The 24555-nt window shown below is 32.7% G+C and overlaps 1 protein-coding gene across 1 annotated transcript in view; it reads right to left on the bottom strand.

Annotated features, from left to right (window-relative positions):
• The window catches only part of LOC119689016 (putative neural-cadherin 2), a 93543-nt gene that overhangs the window by 20922 nt on the left and 48066 nt on the right, over window positions 1-24555 (bottom strand). Inside the window, exons 5-9 of the mRNA XM_038103748.1 lie at window positions 24018-24155; window positions 10708-11128; window positions 9623-10525; window positions 2463-4776; window positions 1585-1755 (exon numbers count right to left, since the gene is read on the bottom strand). Coding sequence (XP_037959676.1) covers window positions 1585-1755; window positions 2463-4776; window positions 9623-10525; window positions 10708-11128; window positions 24018-24155 — 3947 coding nt within the window. The remainder of the gene's footprint in view (window positions 1-1584; window positions 1756-2462; window positions 4777-9622; window positions 10526-10707; window positions 11129-24017; window positions 24156-24555) is intronic.

Consider the following 24555-nt stretch of genomic DNA (forward strand, 5'->3'; position numbering starts at 1 on the left):
TTTGCTTAATGTTCGAGTGACAATAAAATTGTGGAGTTTGCTGGGAATAGCATCAAACTGCACATAAATGAACTTCATTTACATAGGAATTACACAATACAGAATGGAATGGAATCGATTAGTTGATAAATTTTTTGTTCACTTGTTCTAAAGTTTGTTTTACTAAATAAATTTTCTGCAATTTTCAATGGAGAAATTATTGTGGTTAAATAGTCTCTACAGTTTTTGATAATAATTTGTAAATATTTTATTTACCATTTTTGGGAAAAAAGATGAAAATTATGGTGGTAATTGTCATATTCTAATCAATAATTTGTCATACAAATGAAAGAAATTAATTTTCTCATAACATCAGCATAGACAGATTCAGTATGGAAATTCAATAGAAATAGAAACTATAATGTAGAAAGCATATCTTTCCCTATCAACTAGATTACTTTAAGTGTGGTAGTTTTATTTGAAAAACAAAAATTGGGATTCATTTGCTTAGATCGTAATTTTAGTGCATAAGGTTGTCACTTCAATGTAACCTAACCTAACCTCACCTAACCTAACCTTACCTAACCTCACCTAACCTAACCTTACCTAACCTAACCTAACCTAACCTAACCTAACCTAACCTAACCTAACCTAACCTAACCTAACCTAACCTAACCTAACCTGAGATTCAGTGTCAAGTAAACATATTATATGAGAGCTATTTGACAACTTGCGAATACATATAGCTTACTCTTAATTTACTTATATAGACACTTTCTATACATACGAAGCCCATCAAATTCCCTCAAAACGCAAAAAGAGATCTATAATATGACTACTAAAATTAAAAAAAAATATTGTATTGTGAGTGGAGCTTATACTTGTATTAAGTTGATTATGGTTCCAAAATCACAAAAAATATATTTAGGTATATAACATATTCACAAAGTCGAAACTCTTGCAATTACATATTATATAGTTATTACAGAGAAAATCTTTTGTTTTCCTGTCTGAAATCCATCATTGAGTCCATCATAAATAATTATCTTCTTCTTATTACTTCTGATTTTAAAGTTAATACTCTATGCCGGATCAGGTCCACAGAGTATCAATAAAAATTTTGTAACCACTGGAGTAGAAAAAGAGATGTTTTCAAATCTTTTGGATGCGGCAGTAGCATTTGCGAAGATAGAACACCATAAAGGTTTATTACTTAAATTAAACTTGTATTTCGCATATGAAAAAGTGCTCTGACAAAGCTACACGCCATCTGATGACACTTATAAATCAAGTAGAGAAATGAAGACTTAAATTTAGAGGCCATGAAAATGAGCGTACCACGAAGGCAAACTCCGAATGGGTGCGGCATTCTATATTATGCACTATATGAATTGTAATATAATTGACCGTTGTTAAAATTTTTAAGTTTTAAGTGATTTTACAGCAAAGTTTATTTTAAAAACTGAAAAAAATCGTAATGAAAATATCTCCGCTTTCAATTCATTCGTTCTACTTGAATGCATTAATCATCGAAATTTGGTCGGAAATAAATCAGTGCTAAGCAATGGAATTAGTGCAAGTAGTGTAAGAATTCATTGTACTTACGTGCATTCATACTCGTTCCACAAATCAACGCAATCGAACGGATCCGGGCAGATAACATTCGAACATGGACGATTCGATGGACAATTACGTTCCAAGTTGCGCGCCATTGTCGCCTGACCCCACTGCGTGCCATTCATGGAGGGTGGTAAGGGTAAATGCTTGCCATCGAGTCTGCCAAAAAATTAGATTAAAATGTATTAGCAAAGATTGTAAGCAAGAAAATGTGTGATTAGAAAATAAAAAGAATTAAAAAAATGATTTGAATTGAAATAAAAATAAAAATTGAAAATAAAAATGCTTAATTAAATTAAATGCAAAAAAAACAACAAACAACTAAGAAAATGCAATTGGTGCCGCAGGCAGGATGCAGTCAACAGTAGCGAAGGAGCAACAAGGTTTCGAAATGTAGTGTGTAGAGGTGGTCATGTTGCCAATGGTGCTGATGGTGGTTATTATCATAGCGTTGGCAAGGCATTGTTTTGAACATTAACGCAATTTATAGCATGTTGGAGCTCAACCGAGCGTTGCAAATATATGTGTTATTTGTTCCCATGCCGCACCTTCAACAGAGACACAACTTGACCACACTACACTCCAATAAACTTTACGTGCCCCACGTTATGCTATATGCATCCACCTACACCTACTATATATGTTCACATATTTATGTACTTTGGTGTCATGTAAAAAAAGTGAATTTTGACCAATTGTGCTTTTAGGTTAGAACACGAATATTCCTTCAATTTTTACAATTTTTTAAACTCATATTAATATGATTTGATACTTAACTTGTTTTTGTTTTTGCTTTCATTTATGATTTAAAATGCTACACATTTTTATTCAATTATTGCAGTGTACTTATTCCTAGTGATGCTTACCTGATATCATCGAGGCAGCTCTTTTGAAAATCCGCCTGCACTTCAAAAGTTTTAACGCCAGTGTATTCGGCTTTGCCGCCAGCATAAACGCCCTCCTGTTTATCGATAGACAACCACTGATGGCCAACGTAATTAAATGTTTCATTATAACGCCGTCCCTCACCACCGTCCAGTTCAAGTATCGCTGCTGAGCCGAAACGGTTCACACGCACCACATGCCATTGGCCATCATTGACAGGGATGGCGCTCAATGTTAATTGTTGCTCCTCCGCTCTTAATGAATTTAAATTGTAACGAAATTGCAGCTGCCCTTGCTTAAGTTCAAGTATGGCATATTCTCGTTGGTGCTGATCACTGACTCGGAATAGTTCGCCCTGCAGCTCGCGGGTACGAAAACGCAGTTGCAGTTGTGTACTAAAGCGGTCTGGTTCGAAGCTTAGCGCGTATTTTACATAGCTTTGTGGCTTAAAAGTAGTTGGTATGGTGGGTATATTACATGTTGGTCCTGTCCAACCGGGTTGACAAAGACATTTCGCTTGTACTAGACTCGCAACGCAATTTCCTTGCTCCCAGCAGCGTGCAGTGTGTTCGGTTTTCAAACACACTTCGTCAGTTTGTGGGCAAGAGGGGTAGCTGTTGCGTGAGAGTGCAGGGAAAGCGAGATCGTAATGTTGTGAATTGTGATGGACATTGCGTATGCAACCATCAAATCCCTTGGATGTAAATGCATATTGCCAATGGTAAAGTGATTGATCGAAATGCTGGCGATATAGACCACCCAATTGCAGTGGCACATTAAGATTGAGTGTTTCTCTAAACGGTGGTATTTGCCCGCGTGCTTGACACGAATTGTCATCGAATTCCGGTGCTGAACCGTCTTCCATTTCATATACCTCTGCTGTGCGGCAGAAATCCACAACCATGCGAACATTTTCAGTGTCCCAAAAAATGTCTAAGCGATGCCAGACTCCATCATCAAGTGTTTTTTTAGTCTTAACACGTAGTTCTAAAGTACCCGAACCGAAATCGATTAACATACGCGGGTAGCCTTGCTCAAGTTCAATGGCAATGAAATCAGTCAGTAGCATTTCCCCAGACTTCGGTGGCACAATTGGTCCATTGTACAGCACCAAACCATCAGGTTCGCGTGTTATGAATTCAAGACTTAGGTGTGACTCATCACACAGTTGTAATGGTGGATACCAGGCCCAACCATTACCGCGAAAACTACGCGTCGATTGTTGGCAACGCGGTCCATTATAGCCAACAGGGCAAGCTACACATTTTGGACCACTTCGCGCTTCAACGCAGCGACCACCATTGAAACAATAATGTTGCCGACAGGTGTGATCCTTGCTGAAATTTCGTGCTCTGCATATGCACTCCGCATTTATATCTAAACGCACACCCACTAACGCCGTTTTGTTTGCATTAACTGTGTAAGGAACCTTATTTATTTCAACGCGATTTGAGCAAGAACCTTCGCAACGTCTTTGCTCGTACAAACACTCATCAATGCCCACCATCGTTATGTTGAGACCCACATCCTTTTCAATTTCTTCACGATGCATCAGCACAATGCCATTCAATCGTACCGCTTTGAAATATGGTTGCTGATTCGTTGAGCGTGCCGAGAAATGCACATCTGTGTAGAGTGGGTGCTCAGACTTGAGTTGCACACTAAAAACATCCACATTTTCACGATCTGTGTACAATAGTTCTGCTAACTTTTCACGGAATCGTTCTAACTTCGAACGCTGCGTTGTGTGTTGTACGTAATTCCAAACCCGTATGAAATCGTCATCACTAATGCCGGCTAGGCGCATCGAGCCGGCTTGCTGAACAGCTTCTTGGGTTATATCACGCACTACAACTGTTATATTCGCTGGTATATCAACCTGACCGTGCTCACGATCGTAAACTTTGAAGCGTAATTGATAGCGACCACGTCTGGTACCCGCACGCATCGTCAACAAACCAGTCTCTGTATCCAGCTTGAAACGCTGATGTTCTTGTGCCTCCCAATAGTACTTCTTATCCGGCACATCCCAATCATCTAAGTCGTGCACGTACACTCGTCCAATTTGCGTATCGTGCGATTGTCCTTGGTAATTGTAGACGATTATGTCCTTGCTGCCCGGCAGCATTTTATTATCGTTCACATCACCAATGATGACGGTTAACGTGCTAGTGCCGGTCATGGGTGGCGTGCCATTGTCCTTAATTTCGATTGGTATAAGGTATGCTTTTTGCTTTTCACGGTCGAAGGGACGCAATGATGAAATGATGGCTATGCCGTTACCATTGTCACCTCCTGCACAACCGTCGACACAATAGCAGCGGTCGCAGTAATGAAAAACAGTAATGATGACAGCGCAGCACAGTTAAATGAATGGAAATGAATGGAGTTAGTTGGATATTAGTTGACCCGCAACAAGCCCCAGACAAGTTAAGTACCACCGATTTGAGCCGTGCCAAACAAAGACCAGCAAAGACCAGCAAAGACCAGCAAAAACCAGCAGCGAAAGCCAAGTACAGTACGGCGTTCAGTTAATTTTGTTGATTGGCCAACGTATTGAAGTAGATTTTTATGGCGTTTGTTTTATTTTATTTGTTTCATGTCGGATGAGAATGTTGTTTATTTTTCCGTTTAATATTGTTCATCACAATGAAAGGAAAAGAAAGAAAAGAAGAAGAAAAAATTAGCACAAAAATATATAATGGAAATGGCAGGGAATGAAATGAATTGTAAGCTAAGGCAGCAGATTTGAGTAAAGTGTTTGCATTGTAATTGATTAAATTATGCGAATTATCCGCAGCAACAGTCATTTCCGAGCGGTGAAAATAAAAATGGCGACAGATTTTTGCATTTCTTCTTATGCGAATACACACGAGTATCTGCGAAGGCGACGGAAGCAGTAAAGGAAATTCCTATCACAACTAACTGGGTCATACTTACATTTCAGGCACGTCTCCTTAAGTGTTAAAAGTTTTCCGTCCTTAATTGTATTTCTTTCGCCTTTTGGCTGAATAAGGATATTCGTTAACTTGGAACTTGGGCTATGCCTAAAAAACGGTTCATTCCGTGATTGGGCATTTTTTGTTAAATGTTTTATAATTCTAAAATTGTCCAAAATGAAAAAAATTATCCAAAACGAAAAGAAAAAATTATCAAATGTAATTGAAATTTTTCCCAAAAATTATAACCTTAAGGATTTTTTATCGGTTAAAACTGTCAATTTGGTTAGAACTTATGAAAACTTTGAATAATAATAAACGCAGACCTGAATTTTAAACATTGGACACTGAAAATGAAAATGAAAGAAATTCAATGAATTGCAAACCGAAAGAAAGAAAAAGTTAATTAAAATTTTCAAATGACATTTCAAAATTAATTTAGTATGAATAGTTGCAAGCGGATGATTGGCATGGAAAAAAGGATGCGAAATGTTTCAATAAGGACAGCCCGAGGAGCAAAAACGAAATAAAATATAAAATCATATTTCCTTGCCGAGTAATAAATGAAAAGAAAATCATAAATCCAATGGGTTGTGTTTAAAGCAGAAATCTTCTGTCCTAAAGTAAATTTCTTTTAAGATTTTATTTAAATGCTTTGGCTACAGATCTGAGTTTCTGAAGTACTTTTATTGGAGCAAACAATAAATGATGAAATATTATAAAAAAAATATATACACTGATATTTTTTTAAAATATTAATGATGTAATGAATATTAATAAATGGAACTTGTTTTAAATTTAAAATTAAAAAAAATATAAACACAAATATGCATAATATTGGCTACTATACTTAACAAATGGTAAGAGGAGATCGGGAGCAAACCATCGAAATGTGACAACAAACTTGGAATAACAGTACTGGACAGCTAGATGACGATGGACAGCTAGACTGACACCAAATATAATAATTTAGCTCACACGGAAATCGGGAGACATAAATTACTATCGCACTCAGATGTTGACCGGACATGAATACTTTTGTAAGTACATATACCGCATGAGATATTTGGATTCTTATATGATTCAAGTCCTCAAAGCAAAGAAAGTAGACCTAGAAAGGAGATTCAGAAACTAGGCTAATAAATAGTGCAGACACCAAGAATATATGTTGAAAAAGTGAAGGTCTGGAGGCAGACTGAAAATCAAAGAGCATGGCAAAGTAACGCGAAAGCGGGTCGGATATAAGTTTCACCGAAGAGGGGGTGTTTTAGTTCGCATGCTATATATTAATATTAGGAAGTAGGGGATACCATCCCTACATCGGTGAATCTAACGATGGATAAAGCATTCCATATCCTCACCACAATAACAAAAAAAAACAAAAAAAATAAAAAAAATATATATAGTATTTAAATCGATTTATTAAGATTGTAGTGCTTTTTGCCCTTTAATAATAATATTGTAATATTGTAAGATCTTCCTTAAGAGATGTAAGAAAAGAAAACCAGAATAAAACTGTATTGCTTAAAAACCTCAGTATTAAAAGTGTAAATTAATGGGGGCATTCGTTACTTCAGAGCTATAGAAGAGCTTACCTTTTATAAATATGGCAGTATTTTATGAAGTTATAACGACAAAAACGTAGAATGGGTTCGTGTTCTCAATGAACAGGGTATGGTCATGCGCAAAACATCGGCCTATGGTGTGTGGTACTTTATCACACCCTTCCCGAGGTGAATCTGTTTTATTGTTGATAATTTTATTGACATAACAGAACATTATGGATTTAGACGGGAAAACTCGATAAAACCCGTAATTTCCAGTGTTATTCTATCTGTGCCGATGAGATGAATGGCACTACGTTAGTGATACTTTTATTGGCTAATGGTACTTCGTTGACTTGTGATCTTCCATAAATCGTAAAGAGTTTAAAATTAATTTATGAATAATGCAGTTTTTTACAAGGTGAGAACTTTTAGTTGATTAAGATATTCTAATAAATGAACTAATCGTATGTCCAATCAAAGTTAAGTCAGATGTAATGCGTTGCTTCTATCTGCCTCACAGCTCCTGATTCTATGTATAAAAGTTGTTTTTCCAAAATCTAAAATTAGAGATTGGAAAGTAGATCTATATCCTTTAAGATATGGGTTCATAAATCTGTAGTTTATAGATAGAAATAGTTTTTCTTCCAACCCAAAATGCTGTCTTAGCTTAAAAGCTGTTAAGAGCTGGTTTCTTATAAAAAAACGATAACTCCTGAAGGATATAACCGAAGTACAACATAATTTTTTTTTAAAACATTTATTGAAATATTCTCTGTAATAAATTAATAATAACATTTTATTATATTTTTCAAACCTTAGGATTTGGTTTAAACTCCTAATGCTTATTGAGTATTAAAATTCTGTCTTTATTTTATGACGTCCTCAACAAAAGTCAAATCGCATTACATATGCAGTAAAATTTATATATTTTAAGGGATTTACAATTATTTATTACATATTAAATTTACCTAATATCCGAAATGATTGAAAAACCAATTAATGATATAAAATGCAAGTCAGGCTTAAGGACTTTTCAATCCAGTTTATGGTGACAATACGCATGTACATCGAACCAATTAAAGTGCGTGTAAATTTAGTATCTATGTGAAGCAATAGGACAACTTGAAATTTGTAAGAATAAGTTCAGATACTTATTTACACATACGCATAGAGACAATTGTATCTTTAACATGAGTACAAACAGTCAAGTGAAATTCTTTTGAAGGTACGTACATTCGAGTTGTCTGTCTGAGTTAAGACTGAAGTTGTGATTTTGACTTGGTTTGCCGAATAAAGTTTTGAGATTTTGACATGAAAATGTTGGCACTTTGATTACAAAGGACAATTTCGTATTCAATGCATAAATTTTAATTTGAAATTTTACACAAGATTTGTTAGATAAATTGATGAACATGTGAGATGTTAGTTCCCATGTTGTATTTGTGGAAGGCAACCAATTTGCGGTGTCACAACTAAGTGCAGCAACAGCTTATTGTGAAGAAAGTTGCAAAATTGAAGTGCACAGTTGAGTCCTTCGAATATTTAAGGACACATGACAAAACCTAATAGTGGAGCACAATCCACAATGACTTTTAATCTCTTTAAGCACTCTCAATAGCCTTCGTTATAACTATTATTTTCTTTAGTTTTTACATTAATTTAAACCGATTAAAGTACATAATTGCTAGGAATTTTACTACTTCTTGTACTAACGAATAATTAATTGCTAATATTTTAATTATTGTAAAAGGATGTATTGATCAGATCTATTGAATTTTAATGCAGATTTTTTTTAACGATAAATTAAAGAATTATATTTTAATTCGCCTTTTTCAAGGTACAAAAATGTTTTCTAACAGAATGAATTGCGTCTATAACAATATTAGTATTATATAGATATAATTCATTAATTATAAGAGATTTATTTTAGTCGCAATGGTTCTGTTAATTTCCATTCCATGAATAAACCATTTACAGATTAAGCATCTACATTAAGACTGAAAAGTTTTCGGAAATTCTCATTTAAAATTCGCGCGCTGTATATTTTTCGATATTTTAAGTTTATGTAGTTTGGCAGCACTGTCCTTAATTACTATGCCAAAAATGAGCTCGATCTGTCAGACAGTTCGTTTACGGCAGCTGTTGAAACCAGTTCACCTCAGTAGTGCGTTGCGAAATGTCTTCGACGGTCGTACGACCGTCCTGGAAGGCTTTGTACCACTCATAAACTTGAGTTTTCGATAAAACTGATTCCCCATAAGCCTTTTGTAGCATTCGCAACGATTCTGCACACGAAATTTCGTTCGAAACACAAAATTTGATGCAAACTCTTTGTTCAATATTTTTTTCCATTGTTTTTTTCGCAACGCCCTACTGAGGTGAACTGGTTTCAACAGCTGCCGTAAACGAACTGTCTGACAGATCGCGCTCATTTTTGGCATAGTAATTAAGGACAGTGCTGCCAAACTACATAAACTTAAAATATCGGAAAATATACAGCGCGCGAATTTTAAATGAGAATTTCCGAAAGCTTTTCGGTCTTAATGTATACTAATTTAATATCTTAACTGCCTTAACCAAAATATATTTATTTCTATATAATATACATTTGTAATGTATACAAAAAATAGTTAAAAAAAACAACGAATTACTTACGTCTGTCCTGTTCTACTTTGAAACTAGCTCGTATAATATCACTAGCTAGTGGATCCATACGAAAACTGAAAGGTCCACCATTGCCACGAGCCCGATCATCAGCATCCTGTGCAGCAATTTCAATAATCTTACGTGGTGATACATTTTCTGGCAGCACAGGACGATAATCTTTAAGAAACACCGGTGCATTATCATTTACATCCTTGACAACAACTGTCAAAGTAGCCGTAGCTGTGCGTGGTATTGAACCATCATCAATAGCTAATATCTGTACAAAATGTTTACTCATCGTTTCACGATCTAAAGGTCGTTGTATACTAACAGCACCTTTAGGACTTATAGCAAATTGACGTTTCTTATTTGAAGCACGAACAATTTTATAGCTGACCTTACTATGTCCACCCTGATCAGCATCGGTAGCACGAAATTGCTCTAGTACTGTGCCTACTTTGGTGTCCTCATAGACAGCCACTTCAATGTGATCACGTTCAAAATGCGGCACATTATCATTGATATCCCGTAATTTAACTACAACCCACGAATAAGCGACATGATACTTGTCATTGTCGTTATCTTCGCCCATATCATTCACTTGTATGCGAAAACGAAAACCGCTGCTTTGCATAGGATCCTCATAATCGAGCGGTTGTACAATTTTCAAAGAACCCGTACCATCACTATTTCGTACCATAGTGAATTTATCAGCACCGAAACCACTATTCGGTACGACTTTGTACTGAAATGTATTCGTTTCATCTTCATCCTGTACGGTTACTGTTAATATCGGTTGTTCCGAAATGACAGTACCATTAGTTTCGTCGACTTCGGTGAACCATTCATCTTTTGTGAATTGTGGTGGCATGTCATTTAAGTCTTTAACTCGTATGGAAGCAGTGCCAGTACCTGTGAAATATTAAGTAAATTCAAAATTTTAAAACAGAAATTAATCGTCTCAAGAGCTTAAGTGGTTTTCATATATGCACGCACGCTTATTTCGGATTACTTATCAGTGACACAACAATAAAAGACAATTTAATCCATTACTTAATAACTGTGCTGTAAGTCAAGTGTTTGGTAATGCTTACCTTTCAAGCCACCGCCATCCATGGCCACTACTTGTATGGAATAATCTGGCGTACGTTCGCGATCCAAGCAACAAACAGCTGTTTTAATTACGCCAGTATCGGATTCAATTTCGAATATGGCCGCACCCGTCTCTTCCTCAATGACATTTTTCTCAATGGAATATATGAGTTTGGCATTTGTGCTTTCGTTCGGATCATCATAATCAATGGCAGACATTGTCATTACCGGCATGCCGGCTGTGCCATTTTCGGTAATATTACCAAAGTAAATTCCCTGCGGAAATTGTGGTGCATTGTCGTTTATGTCCTTCAGATTTACTTGTATATCGGCATAGCCGACAAGTCCTTCACCACCTTCGTCTTGTGCAAAAACTGTGAAACGCCATTGTGGTCGCCCATTGGGTTGATCTCTGTCGAGTGGCTGCAAAAGATTGAAAACACAAAACATACATGAGATGCTGTAGTCATCACACAAACAAAAAAAAAGATAACAGAAATCAATTTAAGAGTTGCAACTGTTGCTGAAAGGAATTCAAGTACGTATACGGAAGAGTCAGTAAATTTAATAAATTGTTTCAATTGCGTCACTGTAAAGCGAGTGCATTTGATGTTTTTTGTAGTGATTCTATCGAAAGGATTATTTCCGCAGTGAAGTATTTGTAAGTCCTTTTTAGTTAATCGGTTGTATAAGAGTCATATTTTTCTTTATTTTTCAAAAATTTAGTTACAATAATTATAAACTATAAAATTTTATATAATCATACACAGCCATACATATTGTACATACGAGTATACTGGATAAATTAACTTTTATTATTAATCTATGCAAATGGAGTGTGGAGTTAATCAAATTTTTTAAATAATCAAATCAGTTATATCAGTTAAATTCAGTAAAAGACAATAATCGCTTGAATTACCTATTCAATATATATTTTATATAATAAAGCATCTTTCCTTACTAAAAACTGTAAGTCTTGGAGATGTCTTTTAGATCGTAGAATACAATCAATTTGAGGCATGATCGATGTTATGTGTTATATACCAAGGTATGGGATGATGTAAATAACTCAATGAAAAACCCAGTCTTCTGTTATAAGATTTTCTAGTTTTGGAAAAAAAATATTAAATTTGAATGTTTAAATATTTAAAGATAATCAAATAATTCGACTGCCTTACTAGATTACGCTATTTTACTTAGGAAAACTATAGATAAATAGTAACCAAGGTAGTTTGTGAAATGAATCGTGTTCGGTTTATAGTATCCCGAAAATGAAATCTTCCTTATATTATGTAGTTGAAGCTATGAACTTCCACTTAGTATTATTTTTTTTATTCAATTCAAAGTTGAGTAGTGACAGAGTATATGTCTATAGATGCTTTCTGTCCTCAGATAGACTCAGTTTGTTGAGATGTAGCGAAGATTATGATAATTCATAAGATATCGTTCGAACGGTGTCAGCTCTTTTCTATTGAATAAAGCTATTTTATCATAGCTGATACTAAATCGTTGATAAAATTAATTAAGCCAATATGAAATTTTTCAAAATTTTGTTGTCAAGCAGTATATATATTTTTATCACTTTTCTCTAACTCTAACTCTAAGCTTTATGACATCCTAACTCTAAGTGTGAGGAATTTTGACATCCATGAAAAAAAAAACATTATATGGATGTCATAAATTTATTTTCTTGATTCCATAAATGTCACAAACTTAAGGGATTTCGATTATTGCGATTTAATATAAATTATTTTAGATCTTAAATTTGGTTTTAAAATCGATTATGACCAAAGAAACCGTGCTGCTTTACAGAAGCTATTGTTTTAAAACAGAGGTATTTCAAACAATAATGAATTAGAACCACACAATTTTATTATTAATTAATTAATTAAATTTTTGGCTGACCATACAGCTGTATTCAGTAGTGTGCCAAATCCCTATCATAAGAGGAAAATATTACTTTTACCAAGGGTTAAACTCATGCCCTGTCAAATGTGAAGCTTAAAATCAGCGTTAATTACTTCATTATCTTCTCTCAATTATCTTATATGTCAAATATCTTTGAAGTAGAAAACATACCCTACTTGACACCATAAAAAAAACTCAATGAAAAATACATTCAACTTTCCATTTAGAGGACTGAGTGTTATCTGTTTGGTTGAGGTCAGTTGTCACCGTAAAATACCCACGATGGTTGCAGTACTTCGCTAGTACAAGGTTTTCTTTAGAAATTTTTGGGCATAGCGGAATATTTGTTCATTTTGTCTTTCTTTGTTTTGTCTTTGTTGCTGTTAACTAGCATTTTTTAGTTTTTAGTAGGGTTTAGACAGTTTGTGGTGCTGTTTTTGTGAAATTATTTGTTTTTTTGATTTGTCTCTTTTGATTTTAGTGCTGTTTGCTAAAATTTCTGAGAATTATTACAGCTGTATTGATGGTGTAAGTCAGCACTTTTGCTTGTTGTGCTACTGTGAAATTAATTTTGTGTATTTTGCTTATTTTGGCTACCGTAAGTTGCAACTTTTATGCATTTTTGGTGCTGTTAGGTATCACTTTTTCCCACTGTTGTTGTTGTTTTACTTGTTTCGACTCTGTTAGCTGGTGTTTTGATCTTTGTTTATTCTTACATCAATATACGTATACTCATTTAAGCATAGAGGGCTTATGAAAAAAAATGAAGAGTTTCACTTAGCAATGGATATGGATTTCATTTTAGAGTTTCATTAATATGCAGTGTAACATTTTCAATGCATTAAAAAAATTATATGAAGTCATAATTCAAGTCAAGATTTCTTATTCCATTTATAGAATAAGACAATCTATATAAAATCGAATAGTCTAATTTGTAAATACTGGCATAGTTTCTAGAGGGAAAAGAAGAGATGAACGTATACGCTATGGACAAAGATCTGAAGCGGTAATGGATCTAAGAAAGAGTTATTAAAATTGAGATTTATTTGTATTTATCTGGTTTTGACTGATACAAACTCCTTGTGGAGCAAAAAATAAATAAAATATCTTTGTGATATCTTTGAATATTGAAATCAATTTAAATTTAAGTAGTTTTTTTGTAAATGCAGTTTGAGAGCCAGTAAAAGTTCTTGCTTAATAAAAACACTTCAAAAACATTTATATGTCAAAACTTTTTCTACTTTCAGTTCAACTGACCATAAATCTAGCAAATCGCTGATGATTTATGCACTTGTTTATCAAATTTCATACTCAAAAATTTGGAAATATTCTTAGCTTCGGAAAGTTTTTATGTAGTGTGAATATTCGTATACTTCTGAAATTGAAGCTTTCTTTGTGCAAAAATTATATGATATGCATCTGCAATACACTCGTTTGCTACATTAAAGTTATTGTGGAAGATTTATCATATTCCTTACTAGTTTTTGTTTTCCAGTTTTCGGATATGTTATAGTATATCACTGATGTTATGTTCGGCACTGTAGTTACAACTGCGACTACTGACGATTATGCATACATGTAAATTCCTGATGTTTGAAGTTTAGTACATAGTTGTGCTCCAACTATGTTAAAGTGCGTATCCATAATATGGCAATGCGGAAACTAAGTGGAGTTGCAACCACAAACTGGTGGCTATGCAAATGCCTTTAGATACCGAGATACCGACATGTATGTCAATGAACAGTGTTGTTGTTAACGCTGTTAATGCTGTTGCTGTTGCTTGTCGAAAATGTTGAAAATGTGGAAAATGTTGCAAATGCTGTCATGCTAAAGTTATGAGTGACTCTGCTGCATGTTTTGCTACTGCAAGTCCAGGATTTCAGTTGCACTTGTGACATTACACAGACAAACTGTAGCAAATAATAAGCCCATATAAGTGGGTGTGCCCAAGTCATAACTTTTTCTTTAATTTTTGATTCAAAAAATCTATTCCAATTTTTTGGTTTTGTTTCAGATTTTAGTGTTTGCTAGTTTTGGAAACACTTTTTTTTTTTGAGTTTGAGTTTTGAGTTCTGTTACTCCCCGCTAATCTGCATAAATATTGTGCACAAATCGAGAGCATTTCATGTTAGAAGCACTATTAAATTTAGCTTCAAAGCAACTAATTTGCATACGACTATATGCGATCTTACATACGACTATATTGCATTGCCATTACGTATATCCTTCAGAGGAAATTTAAGAGTTTATTGTGTACTCAGTGCTAGCATTAAAGTGTTTTGCTTTTTGTATTTTGAATTTTGCAGAATGAGTTTAATAAAATTAATTAAATTATGTTTCCTCTACTTAAAAGCTCACAAGTATCTACATTTACATGTAAGTGCATGTGTTTGAATAAACCACTGAATGCATTCCAGTGTGCATCTGGCAAATGGATTCGAAACTTCATTCAAGTCAAGAAGTAAAACATTTCAAAAAATCTTGAGTGTACTTAATTCTGCACATATTAAGTGAGAGTACTGCGCTTTTAACTTGCAAGATATTTATTAAATTACACTTAAGAATAATTTAATATGATTATATCGTATGCGATGTTTTCATTAAATTCATTTCAAAATAAAAAAAAAATGCATAAATTGGAAAAAAATATAAAAATTTCTTTTTATAAAATTTTACCAGCAACTCAGGAAAACTATTTCCTGTTCCTTCCTATCTGTTCTTTTCTAAATGATGGAATTTCAACAAAAATTCTATTTATTATAAGCTCTACTTCAAGACGCACAGTTGGTACATTTTGGGCGCCTTAATTTGGTACACATTCACAATAAAAAATACTCAGTAAATAAATAAGTCAGTAAGTAAGTAAGTAAGTATGTAAGTAAGTATGAAAGTATGTGTGTGTATGTATGTGTGTAAGTAAGTAAGAAAGTAAATAAGTAAGTAAGTAAGTACGTAAGTAAGTATGTAAGCAAGTAAGTAAGTAAGTAAGTAAGTAAGTAAGTAAGTAAGTAAGTAAGTAAGTAAGTAAGTAAGTAAGTAAGTAAGTAAGAAAGTAAGTAAGTAAGTAAGAAGGTAAGTAAGTAAGTCAGTAAGTAAGTAAGTAAGTAAGTAAATAAGTAAGTAAGTAAGTAAGTGAATGAGTAAGTAAGTAAGTGAATGAGTAAGTAAGTAAGTAGGTAAGCAAGTAAGTAAGTAAAACAGTAAGTAAGTAAGTAACTAAGTAAGTAAGTAAGGAAGTTAGTAAGTAAGTAACTAAGTAAGTAAGTAAGAAAGTTAGTAATAAGTTAGTAAGTAAGTAAGTAAGTAAGTAAGTAAGTAAGTAAGTAAGTAAGTAAGTAAATAAGTAAGTAAGTAAGTAAGTAAGTAAGCAAGTAAGTAAGCAAGTAAGTAAGCAAGTAAGTAAGTAAGTAAGTAAGTAAGAAAGTAAGTAAGAAAGTAAGTAAGTAAGTAAAAAAGTAAGTAAGTAAATAAGTAAGTGAGTAAGTAAGTAAGTTAGTAAGTGAGTAAGTTAATATGTAAGTATGTGAATGTATGTAAGTAAGTAAGTTAGTAAGTAAGTAATTAAGTAAGTAAGTAAGTAACTAATGTTTTATAACTATCTATAGCGGAAAAAAATTTTTATTTATACAATATGGTAAATATGTTAAAATTGTGTCTGTACATTCATAGAGTGCTTTGTTTGTAGGTACTTCTACTTTGGGACGCGTTATCTTGCTTTGAAATATAAAAAAATCCTACATGTACGAAGGCAAGATATATGTCTTATATTTATTGAGATAATGGGTTTTGAAAGAGATGCTTAAAGAGTTACTTTAAAGAAACCTTAAGTATCTTTAAAGGAATTCAGCTTAAAATCTTAATTTCTGCGCTTTTAAGACTATTAATTTTATTTTAATTCGAATGCTAATACGTATGTTAGTTTCAAATTGATTATTTTTTGTGATTTTCTAACAATTTTGTGGAAAACATCATTCTGAAAGTTGATAAGTTTTTGAATTATTCGTTTTATGCCAGTACTTGATTATCTTCCAAATGTGTTTTCACCAAAAAAATCACATATTTTATTATCACATATTGTACTTTGGTAGTCATCTGCTATAACCCAATGTATTTTGGTGGTCATGCTTTAAGGTGATCTATATACTACTTTTATTACTTTTTTTGCTTATACGTCATTAGTGAACCAAACTTTGACAAATTATATTTTAATTTATTAAAGTATGAGGATGTATTTTAATTGACTATATAATAGTCAACACTAGTAAAGCTTGTTAAAATTATCTTTTTAGATATTGAGAATTTTTAACTGGAAGTACAGATCTAAGTAGCCTGTCTCAGTAAATTTTCAAAATAAGTCATTTCTTCGTATGCAATTTATTTGTTCCGTGGATCAAGCAATCGCTTTCTAAATTATTTCCAAATATTTGAAATGAAAGACCCTGTATAGAGGAGTATATAAAAACTATGTTAAGTAAGAAATTTTTAATTTTTTTGAAATTGATTACCGTAGTTGAGCTAGAATTTGTGTATATATAGGTATAATACCTATAACATTCTGAAAGTTTTTCCATTACTACTTGCACTGAAAAGCAAAATGTGTATGAATACTTTTATATCTTTTACTCTAATATGTGGTTTTAATGAATTCACTAATGTACATCATTATAACTTAAATTCCAACCCTAACAAATTGCAGATATTATTATGCATTCGTTCACCCTAAATAGAAAACATTTGCAAGAAAATAGTATTAAAGGAACTTAACGTAAAATATTTGGAATATTGTCGGCAGCCCCAAGCATATTAACATAACATGGAACATTAAGGAAAATCTTTGCAAATTCCATTATTCGAATAATTAGAGCCCCTTTCACCTCCAATAACCAAATGGGGAAACTGCAACGAATGGCAAATGGTATATGGGAAATTGTAAATGGCAAATGGCAAATGGCAAATGGAAAGTGGAAGATGGAAGATGGTGAATGTTAAATGTTAAACGGCATATGCAAGTGAGCTCGTTTACTATGAAATTGCAGAAAGTTGCCTGTTGTCTGTTGTCAATGTTGTCAGCGTTGTTGTGCGAGTGTGTTGTATTTATATCTGGTTGTTTGCACTTAACAGTTTTGCACGATTCCGTTGCCCGCTGAAAGCTCATGTTACATCGAAGCCTCTCAGCTCCTGGCATTGCCACTATAGGTTGCCTTGCATTGTCATACAGTCAACATACATATTACAAGTGAATCCGCAGCATCAACACATAACAACTGCCCAACTGTATTTGATGGTATCAGTTTTCGTTGCTTGATAGCGCGGAGGTAAGTGGATGAGTGCAAATGCAAGCGGTTAAGCTCTGCAATAAATTCTAAAACAACAAAATATTCGTACTACAGTTTATGCTTTGCCTGCAGTGATAGTTTCCTGTCGTACATAATTGTGACTCTTGACGTGGCTGCTCACGAAATATTGTTGCCCACTATGAGATGCGGCTATACTAAAGCATTTTCTGGATAATCTAAGTGGGATGCAACATTTTTAATTGTTTCTAATCATGTAACTTATGTGCATTTTTCTGCAAGGAAACTATAAATCAAATAACGCTGTTTTATTATTTCAATAATCATACGCACAACTCCATACATACGTGGCTTTCAATAAGTGATAGATTTTAGATAGTTAGCGATAAAAGAAATTTTTTTTCAATTTTACACGAAACATTCCATTAAACGAAGCTTAAATGTAGGGTATGTTAAGTGAATTAGCTTATATGATAATTAAGCATAGCAGACCCTATTAGTACTTTTAGCTTTTATTCCGGTATGAATTTTCAACATATACCCACTTATGATAAAGTTAAGGGTTCTTCATGCATTGATCCTGATTTCACTGCGCTATTTTGGTATTATATATTAAACGAAACTGTTATACTAGATATTGTATATTTAACATAAAGCTTACGACTTTATATTATGGATTTTTGGATAACTGCTGAATGTCTTAAAATTGTGAAAACTCATTAAAAACAGCGACGGATTCTCGTAACGAGTTTTATTCAGTGATGAGAATCACATTCCGCTTGGTTAATATGTTAACAAAAATTCATTATTGTTTCTGAGGTAGTACGACAGTCAGTGATAAGTCACAAGCTATAAGTCGAAAGACTTTTGCACCCAAAAAATTCTCTGTATGATGAGGTATTTAATCCAAAGATGTTATAAGCTCGTACACGATTAAGGCTTGATTATTAAAAACCGTAAATGCTAATAACTACAGCTACAGTCACATGATTATTTATATCATTATTAATATATTTTTTTTAGCGTGAAATTGAAGATTTGCATGTACAAAAAAATATATATGGGTCAATATATCCTGTTTTGGATTTTCTCGATATATGATTAATTGTCTTAATGGTGCAAGTTGGCCACCGAGAATATGTAACTATTACTACTAAACTTCGTTTTTAAGAGAATATATAGAAATATTCACTTTTGAATAATCAACTTTTTGGGAAACAGATATTCCTTAAATTATGATTGAACTATTGCCAACTTAAAATATTTTGGAACTATAAGATAACCGGTGCGGTTAAATAATATTTAGTATCTCACCTAATATAAGACCTAAGTAATATTTTAATCACAAGTCTCATCTATTTAGGTCTATTTTTGAATTTAGGTCTATTTTAGTTTAGTGGGAAACTCTTTGCAAGATGCAATATCCGATAAAAAAGATTTAAAATAATTTTTTATTAAATGTAATTGTTGTAGTAAATTATGTTAAAAAAATAACTTCTTATTTTTCTTCACAACAAAATATATTAATAATTGATATTCAGATGTCTGAGTTGGTGAATCAGCACCTTTACTCTATTTTATCTGTGAACAATTTTAAGTCACACTAAATACGGGGCTTTACGGGGCTTTATAATATGATGGATCTGATATCTTTGTATCTGCCTGTGTTTATCAAATTTCGCTGTATTTTTAGGATACTGAGAGTTGGATTATTGTGACTGTCAATTGTATTGAATAGTTTCAGAGCACGATCTTTAATGTATTTTTCAACTGAATCCACTCTCAGATCTCTGTGGATATCAGCTCCTCTTACATACCATGGGGCGTTGACCAGTTTTCTTAAGGCAATATTTTGCCCTCTTTGAAGAATTTTTAAAGTTGAGCTTGGCGCTTGGCAAAACGCTATACTGCCATATAGTAGTCCTGGTTTAATAATTTGCTTAAATATGCTAACTCTATTCTTTATGTTGAGCTTTTTGCTGCTGATGAGCGGGTAAAATATATTAGTAAAACCGGAACTAGGCAATCTCAAGGCAATCTCAAGCACCAAAGATATCATAGGCTTTGTTATATAGAAAGGTTTCTTTAAATAGTGGCAATATTTAACGGATAGTTGACTTAATAGTCAAAGGTGACTTATACGGCGTTTACATTGTGAGATTAAAAGCAGATTAAAGTAATAATCTCGTTCTTTAAGCTCACATTTCCCATGCAAAAGTTAATTTTCTTTTGGTGGAGACTAAATTTTAATCTCCTTAGAAATGGTGATTATTTTTCTGTGCAACTCTGCAAATATCTTAATAACGTAGATTGAAGAGAAATAACAAAATCTATTCAAAATAAGTATTTACAATTTAAAAATGCCGAAATGAGTTAAGTTTTTATTAAATTTTTTTAATAACAGTTTCGTATATAATTATAACTAAAATTTGTTAAATTATTGTCACAAAACTATTTATTAAATTTATATTATATTATATTTACAGAAATTTATCAAACATACGAAACAAAACATGACAAGAAAAACCCCAAAATTAATCTCCAATATATAATGTAAACAATGGAGATTCAAAATACAGATTAATCTCGTTCACTTTATCGCACAATGTTAACGTAGTGATATAGTCAATTAATGCGAATTTCTTACTAATTTTTCTTAGACTAAAAATAAAACCATTGAAGTCCCAAATTATATATGGAGATCGCTGAACTCCTTGCGTCGGTTTAAAAAAGGATTATTCAATACCAACTTATATACGATAGTAAGTGCTCCAATATAACCGCCACTAATGTTCAACTCTTACAAGGTTTTAATACAGGTTTTAATAGTATTCGCCACATATACCAGATTTTCTGCTTACTGATAGTACCAAACATGGATTGAAATCACCATCCACGATCAAGAAAATAATGTTCCCGAAATATAAATAATTTGATGTCATTAAAAAAATCCTTGCTGAAAACTGTCAAGGAAGTTGAATATTCCGGTATTCGCATATCATGAAGAATTAGAGCTCTGACTTTGTAATAACAGACGGTGTAAAGTCCGTGCATGATTGTGTGACCTTACAGTAACAGACGGAATGCAGTTAATGGATGTTTGTGGCAGCATATTTTCTAATTTGCCTTTCAGAATAAGATTTTTTTCACTTTTGTTTGTACCATTGTATCCAGTGCCTTTAATTTGTATAATTTATTTATTTTTTATTTATCATCGGTCAGGTCATGTAATATGGAGTTGCAGGTACATTTTGTAATAAACTGAATATCATCAGAAGCAAAAAAAAAAAAAGCACAAACGAATTTATTTTGTTACTGAAAACCGCTCCTATAAATACTCATAAAAAATACTACGATAAAAAATTTTAAAAAGCATCCGCTCACTTCGTGGAATCCTTTAAAAAAAGGACATGACGTTCTGTCTATTTTATAATTTTAATGGTGAAATATCCGTATAACTGCGATATTGTTCACTCATATATTGGTTCAATAAATATTTGTGTTTTATTTTAATTTATGTGTATTTTTTTCGTACATTTTCCAGTACATCTGCTATCTATCAAGCGTTAAAACAGGGACGATATTTCTGCAACTACAAGTGCAACCATTGTTCATTTCATAATTGTTGTTGCCGTCATATTGCTTCAGTTCGGTGTAGTTTTCCTTTGTCCTTGTCAGGAATCAGAGCTGACTTCCATAGTGGCCGATTTTGGCTGCATTGCGAATATTTATTAATCGGCCTTTTGCAGTATTTATTGTTTATTTTCAATTACAGTTGAAAAAAAGTGAAAATTAAATTAAAGAAAAATATTTAACGTCATATGTTCCATTCAAGAAAAATTTATATGGACTATGTTAATATAAAAATAATTTTTCTCCATCTGTTAATAAATTACTTTTTGTTTGTATATAAATAATATGTTGTTCAATAAGATTGCGAAGTACTTCGATAATAATCAAATCTTTGACTCGCTCTAAAAATTCTTCGTTTATGACCCATTTAAAGCTGAAGTATTAATGACTTTTTTAGAAATGAGAAAGAATTCAGCAATTAGTAAAAATTAATATTATTATTCATTCCATTAGCACCATTAGACATTGCGTGGAAGTTTAAGCTCCATTTGAACAAGATTTAACTTCAAATGCAATTTTGAGATACTTTGCGTGTTTTTCCCCTACTTCACGTTGTACAACCAATAACCTCAAGGTCCCTGATCGTCTAACTAAGTGATCGCATAAAGTCAGCTATACAGTATAGTTTACTTTGATATACATTGTTTTTCATTCAAGTACTCTCTAGTTACCCATGAATGGCGACGTTAATACTGGGTATATAATACTTTTTCAATCGGTTGTGTCAAGGTTCTTAATAATTTAAATAAGTAATCTTACTGGATCAGTTATCCATTGGAGTTTGTTTTTTTAATGATGATTTTTATATTTAGTACTAAATTATTGCGGGATTATTGACCGGTCACTGTATATTGAATAATTTCCAATCGAAGTTAGGAGTTCAATTCAACTCAGACTGCAGATACTATAGAGAAGAGAGAGAAACTGCAAACCATGTGCATGGGAAGTGTCCGGCACTGATGCACAAGCGGAAGAAACACCTAGGAGGGTATTTCATGGATCATAAGGATCCAAGTGTAGAAAAGATAGGCTCTATACTGTCTTTCATTAAAGAAATCGAACTTGGAGAAAAACTCTTATCCGATTAAGTGGCACAATAGATGTTTTAGGTCGCTGTGCACGATCCCACTTAAGCACAGAGATATTGGCCCTACGTATGCAATTTATAACATTATTCGATACATTCACTGTTAAAAGATTTATATGATCTGTTTGTCATATTTGATAGTTCATGTGTTTGCTACGGGATAAAGTTACTTGACTCTCCAAAGTATTGACTAAGTAAAGATTTTTACTGTTAGTTCTAACTTTATATAGAAATATAGAAATAATTTTGTAGGTTTTGTAGTTGTCAAGCAATGCGACATGTAGTTTCTTCAGAATTTCGTTTAATATAAGTTGTAAGGAAGTCTAAGAAATTGAAATTGTCATTTGAATTACTGCCTAATTAATATTTTTTTGTATTATGACAAAAAAAATCTGTCTGTGAATAGAAAAGAGAATTTCGATATTTAAAAATTTGATTTTTATCTAAAATTTTATCTATCTTCTACTTAAAATTTTAATGTTTTATCAATGCTGTGGTTGACCTTATATTTATTTCTTGTGCTCAAACCTCTAGCTCTAGCTGTTTGAGCTTGTGCTCAAACCCCACACCAAACTGGAGATTTATCACTGTCATGCCCTCATAACCAAATAATAGTTACAAGGCCATATATGATCGATAGCCACTGAAAAACAGCAACGGAGAAACTATAACTACAAAAATATATATAAAAACTCTACTTAGCCCTACCAATACCTATGTTGATGCTCTGACTTACTCACATATAATAACTACTCTAATTTATAGGTATATAGGTATAAGGTATAGCTATAATTGGCATAACATAATGAGTATGATTAGTATTAGTATGACATAAATTTTGGTCCTGTTAGGTATACAATATTTCACTACTGTGGAGTATGTGTCATCAGTAGTCTTTAAAAACATCTATTGGCTTAATTGTTTATACATAGTTTTTGGATTGTACATGTCAGAAATGATCCCCATAGTCTGCAACTTTTGTCTGTCTGCAGTGCTGTAGTCCTGATCTTTGTTTTAGACACTTTCATTTCTAGGTCGTAATATCCACTGAAGATCGTAAGCATATTTGTTTTGAAATTTTCTAAATTATATTTTAAATATTTTTTTTAACAACTTCAATGACAGTTTTTAGCTTTTTTTACCTACATTAGTCACAGTATAAAAGCAAATAATATGAATAATTGCATTTTTATTAAGATTAATTGTGGTTAGACGTATTAATTTAAGTAAAAAAGTTTTGCTCTTTTTCGTATAAATGCAAAATGGTTGTATGGGTTGTATGTACTCATTGACTTTCAACACCACAAGATATATTTCAATATATTGGAATAAATCAGATAAATGCTTACCATAAGCACATAAGCATGTAAACCAAAAATACCGTACTTACCTTCAACACAAAAATATCTCCAGTGGTGCGGTTTATATCAAATTTACTGTTTGCTGGATTATCTGGGTCAATACCTTGTCCGGTGAGGAAATATACAATATTCATTGGTCTATGTACATCGCCATCGGTGGCCGTAACCTGTAAGTACAAAGCACACACAAAGGCAAATGAATCAAAAATGTTCACATTAAAAAATATTATGCATTGTGGCTGACTGGATGCATGCCTGCCGGGACTATATGCATTATAGTAAAACCAAGTGCATAATAATAAAGAATGCTTGAGATTTATTTTTCAAAGATTAAAACAAAGTGAAAACAGTAACAGAAATAACAGAAATAACAGAAATAACAACAAAATATGAGATATTAAGGCTACGGGATATTATAAACCATTTTAAACGCCCCAGAATATGTATAAGTACTCTCATAATTACACGCAAAAGCGACATAAATTATTATTAAGAATTTCATAATTAAAATTAAATATTAAAAATATTTTATTAATTTCTTTAAAGGTATGCAGTATAAAAAATAAT

The sequence above is a fragment of the Teleopsis dalmanni genome, chromosome X, assembly GCF_002237135.1.
Source record: "Teleopsis dalmanni isolate 2A chromosome X, ASM223713v2, whole genome shotgun sequence".
NCBI lineage: Eukaryota > Metazoa > Arthropoda > Insecta > Diptera > Diopsidae > Teleopsis > Teleopsis dalmanni.